The sequence below is a fragment of the Augochlora pura genome, chromosome 5, assembly GCF_028453695.1.
Source record: "Augochlora pura isolate Apur16 chromosome 5, APUR_v2.2.1, whole genome shotgun sequence".
Lineage (NCBI taxonomy): Eukaryota > Metazoa > Arthropoda > Insecta > Hymenoptera > Halictidae > Augochlora > Augochlora pura.
Window position 1 is genome coordinate 7068567 of NC_135776.1, and position 18581 is coordinate 7087147.

General features: G+C 37.9%; 1 protein-coding gene across 1 annotated transcript in view; it reads right to left on the bottom strand.

Moving 5' to 3' along the window:
• The window catches only part of LOC144469903 (EGFR adapter protein), a 65517-nt gene that overhangs the window by 7591 nt on the left and 39345 nt on the right, over nucleotides 1-18581 (bottom strand). The window contains exons 2-6 of the mRNA XM_078180629.1: nucleotides 7565-7711; nucleotides 3761-3949; nucleotides 2358-2797; nucleotides 1268-1486; nucleotides 90-261 (exon numbers count right to left, since the gene is read on the bottom strand). Coding sequence (XP_078036755.1) covers nucleotides 90-261; nucleotides 1268-1486; nucleotides 2358-2797; nucleotides 3761-3949; nucleotides 7565-7711 — 1167 coding nt within the window. The remainder of the gene's footprint in view (nucleotides 1-89; nucleotides 262-1267; nucleotides 1487-2357; nucleotides 2798-3760; nucleotides 3950-7564; nucleotides 7712-18581) is intronic.

The window sequence follows — 18581 nt, forward strand, 5'->3', positions numbered from 1 at the left end:
CGGTTTACAAGCGTTTAAAGAGTTCGCTAAGGAAGGCCTCGCCGGGGGCGAGAATACTTGAAACGGGGGGGAGGGGGAGGGGGATTTACCTTGATTTTGTAGCCTTTGTTCGTACGCTTTATAAGATAATGGGCTATTCCGCTTGGCTGGAATTCGCGCGGCACTCGAAGCGAGAGGGCATAACATCCGGGTTTACTGGTGCTCTCGCGCACCATGAACGCTCCTTCCGGTTCTTGGCTCAACACTTCCAGCGTTATTTCCCTGAAATCATAAATGACCGCGGCGCCGTTAGGACGCGAATAAATCGCTGACAATAATCGAGAGAGATCGGCCCACTAAACTGTGCACCGTTCGTTCGACCATCTATTGCCCCCCCCCCCCCCCCCTCCTGCCAAATAATATTCGATAAAAATTGTTATCGCGATCGTTCGACTGCGAATCGTTCGTGGATAGTTCCAATGAAAGAGGACAGACGAAATAAAAATTTGATGGGAGATCGATGCTACGCCAGCTAATCGTATCGTGTCTTAAACGCATATAATGTGCATCGTTACGGAATAATAACCACGTCTATGCGATTTTTATTGCAATGGAAGAGTTTATTACAAAATTTTTCATGCAGGTATTTTTACGATACTTGTAACTGCAGAAAGCCATTTTAATAAATAACAATATTCATTTGATATCAGTTTTATTCTTTAAATAAATGTTCATTCATTTGGTTCGATAATCTAGCATCGAACTATTTTTATAACTAAATTCTTTTGAATTTTTTAATAATATCTGTTGAATTTTTCTGGAATTTTGTCTTGAGGAGGCTTTTGATTTAGAATTTATTTTATGAACGTTCTACGGAAACAAATTGTTTTAAAATGATTTTTTAGAAGAGGTTTCATCTTTTACAAAGGTGAATTATTTAAATAAATCTTATAAGTTAATAAGACACATTATATACGTCATGTTATATACCATCAATACGTCATTTAAATATAAATTGTCGTAGTACGATCTATAAACTAGCATTTAATGACAATGTTAGAAAGTATTTTCAATACTAATTACAATTTATGTTTAATTGCAGATCTAAACTGTTTTTGAGAAGAGGAATAAAAAAAGAGCAATCACGTCATCTTGATCATCTCGATTGAGTCGCAATTATTGCAGTGCAAAATTAGGTACTTATATATATTATATAATTAATAAAATATATATTATATAATAAAGTACGTATATATGTTACATAATAAAAAGTGAAGCAATTACTAACCTTGGTATTCCAGCTTGGAACCACGGCGCTTTACGCAGTTCGGCTTCCTCGCTGCGATTGTTCAAGCTGTCTGTTCTCTCTGGCAAAGGTGGTGGTGTTGGTGTCGATCCGTGTGTACTTCCGTCAGCAGGTACCGAACTGCTCGAGGTACTGATCTGAGATCTTCTTTTTGATTTGAATTCTGTCTCCGTGCCCGAACTCGGAGAGTTGTGTCCTATCCTGTAGATTCGATAATTATATTTTCAGTCTACGACACTATACCTTGCTTAACCTTTGCAACTAAAAAACATTAACGTGCGTCTTTCATTTAGGGATGCTTTCTTTTGAGAAATAAAAGTCAACAATTTCTCAAAAATACATTATTTTGTGACATAACATTTTCTTTTGTACTACGAAGAAATTTTTGTACTTGAAATTCTGAAATTTTTCTGAAATTCTGCTAAGATAATTAATTGCTATACACGCTCCAAGAAACTGTATAAAAATTGAATCAAACCTACTATAAAAATTTAGAACGTTATTTGTGTACTCTAATTTTTTATTCTCACTCTGAAAATGTTCTAAATTCTCTAGAAAATTGTTATTGTTCCTTAGATAATTGAAAAATGTCACTTTTTTGAGACACAAAATTTGGGAATATTTGTCCTCAGCGTGACAACGGGGGGTTAACCCTTTACCGATCGGACTATCGACAGTAGATATTATTATTTTCATATATTATCTATTTAATTATAGTATAATTTCTATGTTATAATTTATTTATTATAATTTCTATATTATCTATTTAATTTATTCTATTCATCGTGAAAGGTATGTAATATTTTAAAAACTATATAACAATACTTTAATAATAGATAGCAAATTATTGCTTGCCACGATAACCGATTCACAGGTTACCGGTCAAGATAGAAAGTCAATTTACAGGCTACCGGTCAGTAAAGTGTTAAAATAAAAACCCCATAACCTTCAGAATCGTTGGAGCAATGATCAGAACTGATTTATTCAGTATCATCAGATACCATGTCAAACCAACATGGATGACGAGGAGCCACGAGGACAGGGGCTAGGCAGCGACGGATGATCGAGTTACCTGTTGTTCTCGATGTTGAAATTCTTCGCGGTAATCGATGCATTAATGGTGTTATCGAGGCTCTCCGAGGGGGGTATTTTGTTGTAGTTCGGCCTGGTGCCCTCCGAGTCGATGATAGCCTCGTTTATGTAACCCCCAGAATGCGGCCGGTTCGAGGGGCTCGTCGGCGTGCTACTACCACTGACGAGGGGGCAGCTGTCATCCTCACCGTTCAATCCGTGAACGTCACGTCCACCTGTCCAACCCATCGCCAACTGCTTTATCCGTGCCGGCTTGTCCGTTAGCCTCTTGTACGAGTTAAGTTGTGTCGGTGAGTTGCTCTCGTCGCTGCTCGGTGTACTTTGCTGAGAGATACTCTTCGGCTCGTCCTCGTTCGTTATGGGACCGAGAACGTTCGTGAAGTTGTGCGCCGGTCGTAGACCGGGAATCGTATTAGGTGTCTGTATCAACAAACAGAAGGATCCATCAAATTCACCCTCATCATCTTAAATGGAGTAGAACCGCCACCACATTGAAAAAGTATCCCGATTTCAGAAATATCAGTAACAAGATCTTCATGTTACTAATTGGTGAGTACTTTGCTACCATCTAGATTAAATGTATCAATTTCTGTGATGGTGTTTGCTTATGTTGCATTTTTAAATTTAATACAATTTTTAAGATTGTCATGTTCAAGTTTTGTCTCTGATTTTTGTTTTAGATGATGCAGTAGCTTCATTTTGCTAGTTGGCAAAGTTAATATGAGCCTTTTACTATCACCAGTATGAATCTTTTTGAATCTTATAAAGCAGAAAGTTAATTGCTACCTAATCCTTTGTTCGTGTTCTGAGGAATCTTAGACAAAATGAAAATATATATTTAATACTTTAATTGGAATTTAACTCATATTTAGATGACGAATTTATTTGTCTAAGCTTAAGAATTAATTTCTATATTGACAGAATATTTGTAATAAAGCAAAATGCAAGAAAGCACAAATAAGTAGCAACAAGTCGAAACAATGGAGCACTAAAAATAATAAAAGATAAAATGACAAATAAAAGGATGAAATTTCCAAATATAACACAGAAATTTCTCATCATCAATCTTTCGATGTTTATGCCGGCAGATCGATTCGCTTAATTTTATGTAATCATCGCATCTGATCAGCGACGAACACGACGGAATAAGGATGGGAAAAGGTTCAGGCACGGTGTAAAAGAGTTCTAATAAAGATTCGAAGCCCAGCACCACGGAGGCCGTGGTAACGACGACTCTATTTAAGAACCCGGCCCGAGAAACCGTAGTTGGGAGCTATTAAGTGCCGTGAGATAACACGGCGACGATTTTAAAAAAAAAAAAGAAAAAAAAGAAAAAAACACCGTTCGGTAGAAATACGAGGAATTAGAAATTCATGCGCGTACCTTCACGCTGGCGAGTCGCAGCGTGGGCGAGCCGGCGCTGCCGAGCTGTACGTTCATGTCCGCCGTAGACGAACCGCTTCCAGTTCTGGACGTGGGCGACGTTCGACTTTTCAGCCACGAATTCGAGGATGAATTTCTGCAACCACCTCCCACGCCGGCGATCGAACTGTCGCCAGCCAGCGATTTGTTCTGCAATAATAGCGATTCGATCGTTAACCGGATAGCCGCAGAAAAAAAGCAACCACTTCTCATTAAGGTAAACCATGAGAAAACGGTCGACGTCACGTAGAAAGAATGTTCAATAGTTTCTGTGTTCGATGCTTAACATAATATTTAAGATAATCAACATTTAAAATATTTTTTAAGATAATAGTTAAAATAGTCGATATTTAAAATAATATTTTCTGTGTAGAACGCTTTAAATATTTGCATATTGTATACATTCGCTTCCTTTTATTGTAATAAATAATGCCATGATTACATGGTCAAACTCCTTATGAAGATTTTAAGCAGAATATATTTAATATGAATATTCATTTAAATTGGAATAAAACTTCATTCACCTATTATTAATTGAAATACAATTTTACTAATCCATTTTGAATAAAAATAAAATACTCCTATAATTGAAATCTTATTCATTCGCAATTAATAAAATAAAGATCTTAAGCAGAATCTATTTAATATGAATAATTATCTAAATTTAAATAAAACTTCATTCACCTATTATTAATTGAAATACAATTTTACTACTCCATTTTGAATTAAAGTAAAATACGCCTGGAATTTAAATCTTATTCATTCGTAATTAATAAAAATAAAATTATATTCATCTGTTATTAAAACTCAATTTAAAAATAGACCTGTTATTAATATAACTCTCTTTTTCAGGAAACGATTAATACTGTCCTAATGACTATAACTGTGACGAAGATAGAACAACAAGAAGTTGAAGACAGGAAACGTACTAAACAAGTTTGTGACTGTGATTTAATTTCAAGGAAGAGACCCGTTTGTCTTTTGTGTTTCAAAGGGTTGCCGGTTACGTATTCTTTATGCTTGTACGACACACACATACACACGCGCGGAAACTTCCTCGGGACAGTGACCTTCAAATTACTTCAAGGCCACTGCAAATCCTCGGCTAACCCCTCTTGCTACATAATTACCAACGATGTAATTGCGTTGAATGTTTAACAGGTTTCGCGGGCAGAATCCGTGTGGATCGTGTTGCGGCCGCCGAGTTTACTTGATATTGTTTGGAGAATAGTTTCAGGAATATAATATCAAAACTAACTATGCCCGGTCTGAACCAATTTGAAATATGGAAGTGATTTTAGCTGCCTGATATAATGGATATTGAGGCACTCGGACGTATACTAGTTTCCCCATTAACCGGTTATCTATCTGCTGCTATTTCTTTGGAAAGTGGGTAAGTAATTATACTGCGTATATCTAATTTTATTTATAATTTGTTTAAATATATTTTTATAAAATCTAATTTACCGGTTACGTATTTGCTGCTATTTCTTTAGAAAGTCTGTATGGAATTATACTGTATATATTTAATTTTACTTATAGCTTGTTTAAATATATTTTTATAAATTCTAATAAACCGGTAGAATGTAGAATATAAAATAATATTGATAACATTTTACTTAACTTGGCGCTTTCTTTTTCAGATATTATTCTGCGAATATTAATATATTCTACGAAAATTAATATATTCTACCAACAATTTTGGAGATCGCTATATCGACTGGAAAGCTTTAAATCAGTACTGAAATTAGGCTTTGATATAATACAACCCGCAAGCGTAAGAAATAGTTTCGAAGGAATTTCTCAATGTTTTAGGAAATGGGCACCGCCAGTTTTGATACTAACCTATCCTAGAGGTTCGTGATCCAACGATTCGACGGCAGAATGAAAGTAGGAAACTGATAAATAGTTTATCAACCGTTGCACTGCGATTACCAGGACGATTGCGTAGGGAGAACTAGCCAGGCAGACCGCGACGGACTGACCGTTTACTTGGAAACGCGACGGAGTCAGGAGACTTGGGTCGAATTTATAATTAACGCGGCCTGTAAAATGGGACACCTCTACTGGAGTCGGATGACCGTACATCACCGCGTCACGCGCCATTTATTTACCCCCTCGTGGCCGTCTATTTAAACAAATAGAGCCGAAATTATGAAAATGTAATCGCCGTAGACGCGAAAACTATTTTTCTCGTTTTTAATTATATCGCCAAGATGGATACTCTGAGTAGCGCTTTTAATTATTTTAGTTAGAGGTTAGTGTTAATTTTATTTAATAGTTTATTCGGTATTAAAGTAGAAAACGATTTTGAATAACGTTACGTTTTATTTTTGTCAGTTTTATAAAATAGTTTGATTGGAATTTACGAAATAGTGCATTTCTTATTTAGAAAAACTTCCTATAGTCAATTTTGGATAACTGTGTATATCTAGAACGATACGTTAATCTTTCAAAATTCTTTCAAGCTTTCCACTACATCAAATTGCAACTACTCAATTTTATAAATAGAAAGTACGCTAAGGAAACAATTTTTGTAATGGTTAAAAATTTTCAGTTAATAATACTGTATTCACGTATACCGTAAATGCGCAAAGAACTGTATTTCATGATCTCGGCGACGCGATAGAAGATTATTGGTATCGGATGCGAATTTCGTTCCGTCAATATTTGCCCTCGCAATTTTTGTCCATTCCGGTAATTTCCGCGACCTCTCCCTGTTCCGAGAGGTACAAACTTTTCCGTGCCTCTCGCCGGGCCCGGTCGCGCTGGATTGCGAGAGAATTTCGTTTCTGATAAATGGTCCCGTTAAAATCCGGTGACAGGCAATTATTTGAAACGGTCGACCGTGAAAAATTGCTATCAAACGAAAAAACGATCGAAGCTAAGGGCGATCCTTTTGAACAAACAGCGCCGCGCCGCGTCTCTTGTGCGCGTTGCATGGATCCTGACCTGATGGAATTACATGAAACGGTTTAGCTTTTACGGAAACTAGCATTCATCACCAAATTCAGCGCTACTCCTTATCAGGTCGATCTTTAAAGTTACTTTATTAGAGTTAAACATAAAATTCAGTTGTAGTTCTTGTTAGGCTGATCTTTAAGTTTTTTTTAATATATTTTAAATTATTAGATTTAGATTAGAATATTGTCGTTGTTTGCTTCTTTTTTTATACATTGGAATGATCTTTTTAAAATATAGTAAAATATTAATTATATTTAAAATTTCAAAAAATTTAAGATATTGTAAAGGATCAGGAGAATTTAATGCATTTTTTTGTTATACATCTATGCGTTCCATTATACAGAGTGTTTCAAAATATGTGGATATAATCTCAGAAACAGTTTTAGCACGTTAAAAATAAAATCATATAGAACATACGTTCACGAAAATGTTTTTCTTACATTAGCTAACTAATTCCACATTCGAAGTAATACTAGCATATTTTCAGATATCATATTTATTGCAATAGTTAAAATTATAGCGTCTTCTTAAATGACAGTATGTCAAAATTGAGTGAAAATTAGAGGCCATAAGAATATAATATATTCTAATAATTGCACGTATCATTTATCTATATATCAATGTTTCATATATTCATATTTGTCGCAAGGAACGCAAATGCACACGTGCGTGAAGATTTCTGAAAAAGATCGGCTACAGTGACCCAGTTTTCACAGAGGGGTGGGAGACGAACGGACCCCTTTAAAAGGAAGCGAAAGTGTTTCCTCGCCGACAATGAGGAGGGGCAGGAAGAATACGTACCCACGAGGACCGGGTCTCCTGTTTGTCTTTGCGATAGGGTGGCGATGACTGCGGTGAGATCACATCCTGAAGGATCGGTTGGCGCTGGAGCTGCGCCACGTATGCCATACGAAAAGCATTGCCGACAAGGGTGTTCAACTCCTCGGCCTGCAATCAAAATGGTAACAATACGTTACTCAACGATACAACCCGTTCCAACGACCACCCAAATTGTATTATCTTATTTGTATTATCTTACTTTATGCGAATTTATTTGCGATAAAAAAGTATAATAGAGAATAGTTATATATTAAAATAGTTAAATGGTTCAAACACGCTACCAATATTGATGTATCAATTTCAGTTAATTAAAATTATATAAGGATGAAGAAAATTGCTATCGACTTTTAGGTTAGATTATTTTTTCTTAAGGATCCGTAGTCTAATAATAATAATTACAATTGAATTTTAATTCTAATTCAAATTGTTCTCAATTTATAAGTTAACACTAGTATATTAATACTACCGCATATTTCAGGCTAATCCACCATTAACCCCTTGCGGTGCCATTTTCTTCACAATTATTACGATTAGAATTTCGTCCATCACACTAATTTCCTCAAAGAAAAGGGAATTTTATATTTATTATTTGCTTCTGTCTACTTTAATATGTAAATATTGTTAACAAGAGAATAATATTTAATTCCTGCTTAAACGAACGTATGAACATTCATACCTATCTTATTGTTATAAATCCCCGTCGCGAGTCCAACTCGTTAAAATACGGCGAGGGGTTAACAACGTCAGAGTACGATGGTAAAAAGAATCAGAATCCTCTCAACAACAATAACGCTTCTGTAAACCGAGACGAACGCGAAATAAGTCGGCGAAGATGGAAAGAGGGAGACGTCGCAGGAAACTTCAGGAAAGTCGTCTCCGAAATAGGAGCATAAACGGTGAAAGGATTAAAGCAACCAGTACTACACATTCTCCGGCGCGTCTATTCACGGTATAAAGGGCTGCAGCCGCACAGTTGTACAATACTTTCATCCGCGATCATGCTCGCAAGGGATATATTACACATGGCGTCTCGGGGAAGCGGACACCGAATGTAATCCATATGCCACGGTCGAAGAGAATGCTAACGGAAGCGGAGTCGATACAGAAAATAGACTACACAGCTCGCTGCGTGTATGTATGTATGTATGTGTGTGGGTAAGTATAGTGTACCGGCCGGCGTTTATGAAGGAAACGCGGAGAAAAACGAGAGACATGGACGTCGGACGAGAGGGAGACGCGAGAGGAAAAGTGAGGAGAGAGTAGCGTCGAGAGTGAAAAGAGTGAACAAGACGGAAGAGGAAGAGGGGGGCACGCAGGAAGAAAAATGGGGGGACGGGAGAGTCGGCCGCATTCGATACTGTATATCCCAGAGGCTGCGGTCGCCGGCTCGCCTAAGCCGGATATTCGAAATGGGAACCGAATGCGAGCGCGAGCGCGCGCGCGCGCCATGCCAATGCCGCGAGCTTCTCGTGTTTGCGTTCAACGTTCTATACACGGTTTCGTATTCCTGTGTCTCGGGACACACACCGATTGCCAACGATTGCCGTTGCTCGCAAGATTTTTATAACTTTCTACCGACAGGCCGTGAAACAGATGATCGGCGCCGGAAGTTGTTTCACGCGTTTACGCATTCGCCGTTTCGTCGCCGATCTTTTTTTACTGGCGCTCTGTTTCATTGCGTTTGGGCTATAGTCATAGACTTGCTTGTACACTGGATTTTTTAAAATGGACAGTGGAGTGTCAATCTGTAGATAATTTTCTGTTTGCTAAATGAGACACTCTTTTACCATGTTAATTTTATTTTATAGTATATGTATAATATAGTGTAGTATATACAATAATATATTCTCAGAAGAACAGAGATTTTTCAAAGTTTCTTTTAGTAGTTTAATTCTGTTGCTTTATAATTGTTACGCCACAGATAATTAATATGTATTGATTTTTAAAAACGTGCTTAAAAAGACTGATGAAGAAGAGTTCGAAGAGTCTGCATCAATTTACAGTTTCACAATAAATATGTAAATTTATTACATAACTCTGACTACAAAATTACCTAAAGAATTAAATTCATAAATGAAAGCTTTTAATTTTTGATAGCAGTAATATAAAAGCACACATCAAATATGTAGATTATATTATATAGTATTATATATTAGTGTTATATAGTATTATATAACATATAATATTTATAGAATATACATATATTATATAAATATATTATTAATAGGTAAAAGATAATACCTTACCATTTTTCATTTCTTTAAACACATAAAAATCCAGCTACTTTAAATATTTTCTATATTAACAAAAATTGCTCTTTCCCATAATCGTAAACAGTACAATTCTTCTAATGTAACATTAAATTTAATTTTCATATTTCATAGGAATTTCTGTTCTGAAATTCAAGCAAGAGGTGCCAGGAACATTTGAATACCCCCATCTCTAATCTACGTCAATTCCACCACCAGATCTGAAGCCAGGGGCCAGTTATCTTCAGAGCAGTTGAAGTAAGAAATGCAGCCAGCGAACTCGTTGTCACAGGAGTCACGTTCACACGAAAGGCAGTTAAGCGATACGGGGACTACAATCGGATTAAATTTAACTGGCCGTTTAATCCAGCTCGCCTGACTCGGGATCACTATAGACGTGATTTCTGCTTTTACGCCGTGGCAACTTTCTTATTCATTATTTCAATTTTCCCGGCTGTTCAGACGATTTTCCCTTTTCTCAAAAGGATTTTCTCTTTTTCCAGACGATTTTTCCCTTTTTTCACACGATTTTCCTTTTTTCAAACGATTTTCCCTTTTTCCAGACGATTTTTTCTTTTTTCAGACGATTTTCCCTTTGTTCAGACGATTTTCCCTTCTTCCAAGCGATTTTCCCCTTTTTCACACGATTTTCCCTTTTTTCAGACGATTTTCCCTTTGTTCAGACGATTTTCCCTTTGTTCAGACGATTTTCCCTTCTTCCAAGCGATTTTCCCTTTTTCCAGACGATTTTCCCTTCTTCCAAGCGATTTTCCCCTTTTTCACACGATTTTCCCTTTTTTCACATGATTTTCCCTTTGTTCAGACGATTTTCCCTTCTTCCAAGCGATTTTCCCCTTTTTCACACGATTTTCCCTTTTTCCAGACAATTTTCTCTTTTCCCAAACGATTTTCTCCATTATTCAGACAATTTTCCCTTTTTCCAGGTAAAAGCGAAACGGCAATGTTTTGACGCGGTGTCACGGGGATCAATCCGTCGGCTGTCACGGTGACAGCGTGTTCGCAACGATAGTGTCCAGTTGTCAACGGCGAATGCCGCGAATTTGATACGATCGCTCAATGTCGGACACTCAACGCCCCGTGGAATCCGCGGGAGAAATCAGCTATGGTCGACACCGCCCACGGGAGTCTCGCTGTAACTTTATCCATTAGACTAGTTCGCAAAATGCGCGGCTAATAAGCATGAAATCGCTTTAATCCTGCATTAATTAAGCGGCGCGGTTCCATTCCGTTTGTTAGATATGCGTCCAATTAAGTTTCGTTCTGTACAGTTTAGTATGGAATTGCTATAGTTCTGGACAAATATTTGGGAAATTTTCAAACGATTTTATCAAAATATTCTTGACTATATATATATTGGTTGCATAAAGATTTACAGTGTAGTGATGAAACAAAATTTGAAAAATTATATCACAGTTCTTAAAGACGTATAAAATTTTAACAATTGTAAAAAGCTTCTCGGAGGCGGTAAATCATTTTATTTAAATATTCTAGGTAACTAAAGGATGGCATTTAGTTTCTAAAGGATTTGCGTAACAGAGTGAATAACACAGATTCGTTCGCATAAGAAGTTATGGCATTTAAAAAATTGCAATAAAATCCTAGAAGACATTCGCAACACCATACAATTTTTTAAAAATATTCTGACTAATAAAAATAAAATATTTATAATATTTCGTAATATTCAGATGAGTCTAAAGTCCAGCAGTGATGAAATATTACAACTATACCATTTCCAATCACTGAGAATATTTTCGAGAGATGACATAACAAACCTCCAGAATCGTTTTCATCGTAAAAATGAAAATTGCGGAAACGAATGGCCCCGTAGACAGATAAATCGTTTAGGTAAGAGGCACGGTCCTTTTAAGGTTAAAGAACACACCAGCGAGCGTAATTTATGCGCATGCATCTCGCGCGGTCATGCACGCGGGACAACGAAACAGTAAACGTCAGCGGAACCGCGATATTTAGAATAACATTTTGATATTCGTCGTACGGATATCGGCAAACCATAAATGATAGTTAATTTATTGCCCAGGCCGGACGTTCGAGTACGGTAATAAATATACGAACGACCGCAACGAAAGTTCTTATTTATGGGACTCCCCGGCAGAGGAGAGGAATTTTTCCGGCGGCTTACGTAATTTTCCGAAGTCAACGGCTCTTACATAATTGTTTTCTGTTCCGCGTCGAAACTAAGCTCGAGAGAGGGAACTTTCGATGCAACGCGCCGAAGTACATAGCCACGGCGGTGTGCCTGCAGCGAGGGTTTTCCGTGAAAGTAAAACACGGAAGGATGCTCGGCGCGGCGCGCTTCGAACTTGATAAAGTCGTAACGAATAAATTCGTTAACGAGATTTCTTGCGAACTAGTTAAAAATTTGCCAATTTCGTAGGGCGCCGCGTTGTGTTCCGCTTTATCAAATACAGAACCGGGCCCGCGCGCGCGCGCGGATGCTTGGATTAACGGCCGAAACTTGTTTCGTTCGAAACCGAGTTTTTAATTCTCCGCTAATCTCGCGTAACCTCTACCGTTTCGTAACTTTCGCGCATTTAGCCTCTTATTGTTTGCCCCGTGTAATTTGATTTCCGCGGCGCGTACCTTTGTTGTATTGCTGGCAGTCGGCTGTAAATTATTGGTCGTGCGCTTTTTTTTCGAGCTTTTTCGATTTCAACGTGCTCTCAAATATTAATCTTAATTTTATAATTATTTTATTTTAATAATAATTTATAAAATTAGCGTAATATACAATGCACAGTTGTGGTTTATATAGAGATAGGAAAAATTATTTTCTGATTGGCGTGATGCGAAAGTAATTTTAGTAAATAACTTCTGAAAGAGCGAAATTACTTTTTGAATCATCAAACATATGACTAGTTGTACATTTTGTTAAATAACGAGAGCTTATTCATTTTGGTAGAATTGTAGCTACGTATGCACTTTGCAAAATTACTCTTTATTTTATTAGTAGAATTTATATTAGTTTTATATTAGTAGAATGGTCCTCTAAATTATTTTGGAGAAATTATGTAATACGAGCTATACTTTTTATTTAAATTGCAAGACTTTCTTACAATAAAGGAATTGTTACTACCTCACAACATCAAGTTTCAGCTTTCAAAGAACTTCTAGAACCTCCACAGCATGTTGAACAGATGAAAGAAATTTAAAAAGTTTGGAAAGGTACAATGTTCTTTTGTCTTGCTCGTACAATTAAGAATGACGACTGTATCAGAAAATCTCATCTCAGATCTCCCTAAACTGGTCGAAACACGGAGCCTAGGATCTGCAACAATTTCCAAAGAACGTCCGAGCCAGAACGACGAGGCAAGTTGAACCCGGGCGAAACGATCGAAAGCAAAACCACCATAGCGATCCATCGCGCTCACGTAGAAGCGAGAGGAGAATCACAAAAGCTTCCTCTAAATTGTTCTACCCGAAAAAATCCGGCGAACAAAGGGTGGCGGGGGACCTCTGGCTCCCTAGTCGGAAGAAAGAAATTTGCAAAAATTCGGGGAGCCCGGCGTTGCACAATGCGTCCCTCAGCGAGTCGATCGACCTAGCCCCGGCGCGCGGTTAGGTAAGTCGTGGGCCGGTAAGGGGTGGTCTACGCTCTCTCATTCCTGTTCGCACAATGGATCGTCTTTTAGGTGGTTCTCGGAGGAGGAGGGGCGGCGCAACACACAGTCAACATCGCGCATTAATACGCACAGAGAGCCGTGGGCTTTTATGAGCTTTGGGAAAGAGAGCGATAGACTCCTCTCTCTCTCTCTTTCTACCCCTTTTCCACCTGTAATCCCGGGCTGTTTTCACCGTGGCCGCCAGTGCCTCGGCGATGCGTGTTTGCCTCACGGCCTGGCAGGCAACGGCGTCGCCGGCTCCGTTCGCAATCAAACTTGCGTCGACAGTGCCGTATCATTCTGAATCACGCACACGACCGGGCTCTCGAGCAGCATTCACGTGTGGCCCACACACGAGAGGGCCAAGAGAGCGGGGTTCCGCGCGCGGGCGCGACCGTGTTCGCCGTGGCCGGCGTGTGCGTAACCAGGACCTTTCTAAACGCAGACACGAGGCTCTGGTCTAGCCAAGGGTTGCGACGTGAGTGCTTATTACACATTCAAGGCTTGCATTTGCACTGCGGCCTGCTGGAAAGCTGCTGGTGCGCGCCGTTTCCCGTTCCTCCGCCTTCCGACCATCCCCCTCCCTCCCCTCCCCCGTCCCGGGCTCTTCCAGCCCCGACGCCGACCGACCCCCTGCCCCCCCGCCCCCGGGGTCAGTCTTCTTCTTTCTATTCCTTCTCCGACTAAGGCCGTTTCGTTTATACACATACGACATGCCACGGCCATTGCCGAGGTCCCGACAAAAAGATCCACCGATGCGCTCGCCGAGATTCTTTCCACCCGACATTTTCATTTCGTTTCGTTTCGTTTCGTTCCGTTCCGTTTCGCCACCAACCCCTCGCTAGCTGCCGCGGTTCAACCGTGCCGGGCTCTCGGATGTTAACCGGAATCGTTGGATCGGCACCGATTCCGTGGATCAGTGGCTCTCAATACGGGAACGCAAACATTGATTTGCGTGAACCTTGATAGCATGTTTGGCAAATGGAAGAATCTTTTGTTAGAGTGGTTCAGTGAACAAGAAATAGAGCAGTTGTTTAACCACTTGCGTACCATTTCCCTCACGGTCACCGCGAGCAGGAATTTTTCAATTGGCACAATTTCTCAGAACATTAATGTTTATCCCGTGCCTGAATTTATTTGAATTTACTTGAATTCTTAAATAATAATAACGAGGGATTAGATTTTTAAAGAACAGAATAACATTAATATTTAATTATTGGTTACTGGAATTTCCATCACGAGTCAGACTCGTCGAAGTACGGCAAGGGGTTAAAGAGCGAAGGGGAAATGTGCTACACTGCGAATGTTTATGCAAACGTATAGAATTTTTCTTTATCACTAGAGAATTCTAAAAAAAATAATTTCTTTTCTTTGTGCTACGTATATTGCGTATTTTTTCTGTATTTTTCTTATTTCTATATATTGTACAAAGTATAGATTCCATTGGTTTATATAGATAGATAGCGTTAGATAAATTCTAACGCGTTTGGCAACGTGGTTAGAAGCGGCAACGTTCTACGCAACGCTTCTGCACGCTATCAAATACTGTTTTATTAACATCATTAAGATTAACAGCGCCATTAAGTCTTCATTTATTTATAGGTTGTCGAAACCTTGAAAGAAAGAGGTGCGGTGCACATTAAAGCCGTGCAAGAAATTTTCAAGGATGAATATCTTACGGACGATTTGACCTTTATTAAATATAATTACTGCATTTTATCAGTTCATATAATGATATTATAGTGTAATATATTAACGTTAAGTAATTCGATTCACGCAGCTCCAAAGTTGATAAGTTAGATCAATTTTCTCCTAGTACTTCCGGAGGAAAAAGAAATGTAAAAATGTCTTAAAATTAAATTCTGAAATTAGAATACATTCAAGCTTAGTAATATTTTAAATGGTGATATTACTAAAACTATAGACGATGCAAAAGCACAGTATAGTAAAATGTATAAGCATGTTTCTAAAATATTTTCTGTTATTGAAAGAACATTGAATTAATTTTATCTGATAAAATATTACTATTTTCAGTGCAAAATACAAAAAAGATAATCGTGGCATATATTAATGCAAATTATAGTAAATAGTAGCAAATTACAGTAAATAGTAGCAAATATAGTAAATAGTAGCAAATGCAGCAAATAGTAGAAAATATAGTAACAGTATCAACATTAAGCAGTAACAAAGAATGCAGGTAACAAAACAATTTGCATATAATTTTCATATCTTTCATATACGCAATTCCTATTCCTGAAATGCATATTGTTTGCATACATTTTGCATATTTCCGCACATAAATCCCGTATAATCATCCCCAGTCTAATTATTATCAAAACACCTAGCCGCGTGGTGTTTGAATCTCAGAAGTTGCATTTCGAAATAAAGGAAATAAGATAGCTCAAAGGCTGCCACATATCCAGCGGCCACGTTTGAAAACACTGTTCTACAGAGTGTCAGAACATTTCTTCGCAACCTTCACGGTGCAACGTATAGATCGTCCGGCAGCCATGAACATCCGGCGTGCACACGCATCGCATATACCGTTCGCATCCGTAGCGACGTTTAAAGAATGTCTCGCGTGTTTTACATTCAACCACGAGAGAGATACACTTCACGTACACAGCCGTGACTCTCTCGTCACGAGCGCTTAACTATATTGTCACCGTATAGATACGCGGCGGCGCTTTAGCCGTGTGTTTTTTTTTTCGCGGTAATACCCGGCAGCTTGTTTCCCATGGGGAAAAACGCGGCGGCAAGATATTATGAAACGCTTCTGGCGATCCTCTTGTCCTATGTATGCATATGTAAATGCCGCGTGAGTTATGTACATTGTGTCCTCGAAATATTCGCTTCCACCGTCCGACTTTTTACTATACAAAAACTAAATGGTTAGGCAACCTCGCTCGCAAGGTAATATCTAGCCACCACTCCACCCCCGCGCCCCCCGGACACGTGGTATTGTTCAAACCATGCTCCTGGACAATGCGATACATTTTTGATACTGTTCCTCGTCACGTGAAATTTCTTCCTTCATTCTAGCATTAAATATACGGCTCAATTTAACAGGTACTATACGTTGCTTTGTCAGAATTTTCAAGATTATTGTTTATTATATTGATTATTTTTTATTATGTATATCGATGACTATTTTTATTATATAGATTGATTATTATACGCAGAGAGTCTATATCTTTATATTAATTTAAGCGATTTTTAATTAGTAATTCTTAAGTATTAATCCTTGGCACTGTGATTTCATTCATATTAGCATTTATTCCTTTTTAATTATTTTCTTAGTCGCAGAAGGCAATTTTTGTTACTTCCATGCTTTTTTTTTATAATAAAAGGATAAAATTTAGGAGAAGTGAATAATACTCATATTTAGCTATAGATCATGTAGGAAATCATTATAAACGTGACTCGTGTTACAATGCAAGTAGTTAATACATTTTACTTCAGAAATTAGTTTTATAAATGATTACATATACATTAAATTTTATAACATATTTTCCAACGAAAAAATTGAACCATATTGCTTAATTATGAGGAAGATTATTGTAAAATTTTCAGAGAGAACGGCTGCTTATTTTTGGAAAGAGAAAATCATAAAGATCTTCTTATCTTCTGCGTTTTAAACTTGTTCTGCTCCTGTAAAAAATATTCGATTTATGTTCATCATACTGCACATTTTACGCACTTATGGAACAAATCTCTAGGTAGAAACAAAAAATATTCTACTTAGCTCAAGTATCTCGTAAACGACCCAAAAGGATCTAATATTTCGTAGATCTCCACTAAAACATCCCATGTGTCTCAAAACCACCCCATATACAAATTTCAGCATATTTCATTTATGAATGACGAATAAAATTTTATTCCAATAATAAATGACGATAAAATTGTATTTGAATAATGAATGACGATAAAATTGTATTCGAATAATGAATGACGAATAAAATTTTATTGCAATAATGAATGACGAATAAAATTATATTCGATAAATGTATTGTATTTGACTATGAAAATTATTTATAATTGTATTTGAAACATAGTCCGAATACAACTTGATTCACATAATACTCGACTCTTTAACCCCTTGTCCTACGACTCTTTTCACGCTGCGATGATTAGCACTTATTTATCCTTAACCCTTCGCACTCGAGTGGTGACACTGAGGCACCGCTAAAATTGTTACAGCACGTTCCAAAATAATTTTTATATTATGCAAAATTAGATTTTATAAATTATTAAAAGTATAACTATAATTTTGTCATATAAAATTGAAACGCTTTATGTCAGAAAAGTTATTTTAGAATTACAGTTATAATGGCTTCGAGTGCAAAGGATTAATATTGTCCTTAATGAAAACAGATAATTCTAGTTACTTCTATTGTCTTTATTCACTCCCGTTTCTAGACTTTGATAACAGAAGGATTCAATTTGATTTCGATTTAGAAGAAATTAATAATATTCATATTTAGCAGATCTTGCGTGACACCTTCGTCACGAGTCTAACTCGTTATTATAGTGCAAGGGGTTAACCTGCACGAATATCCAAATAATTAATTTCTGTTTTCCTTCTGAGGAACCAGTCCCCGCGAATCGCGTCGATCGGCTCGATCGCCGCGCCGCCGTGCAATCATCGAAGACAAAGATCAAAGACATCGTCGCGGACGAAGGAAAGGAGGACCGTTTCACCTTCAATGAAGGACCGATTGTGAAACCGGCTCGTACATCTCGAGGAAAGTAACCGGCGAGTAGAGAAGGCATCGCGTCGTGGGAAAACTATAGATCGCGAGCCGCCCGGCGTGGGAATGATCCTGGGCTAATTTATCCTGCGGGATCCTTTACGAACTAGATCCGAGATCTGGTCAGTTTCGCGCGATCGGTGATTTCCGAAAGGTCAGCCGTCCTGGCTCGCGATTAGGCGGAGAATAAGAGCGGTCGAGGGAAACGAGGGAAACGAAGAAAACGAGAGAAAAGAATAAAACGAGAGAAAAAGAAGAAAACGAGAGAGAAAAAGAAGAAAACGAGAGAGAAAAATAAAAGGAAAAAGGAGGAGGAGAGAAAGGTTTTCGGCGCGAA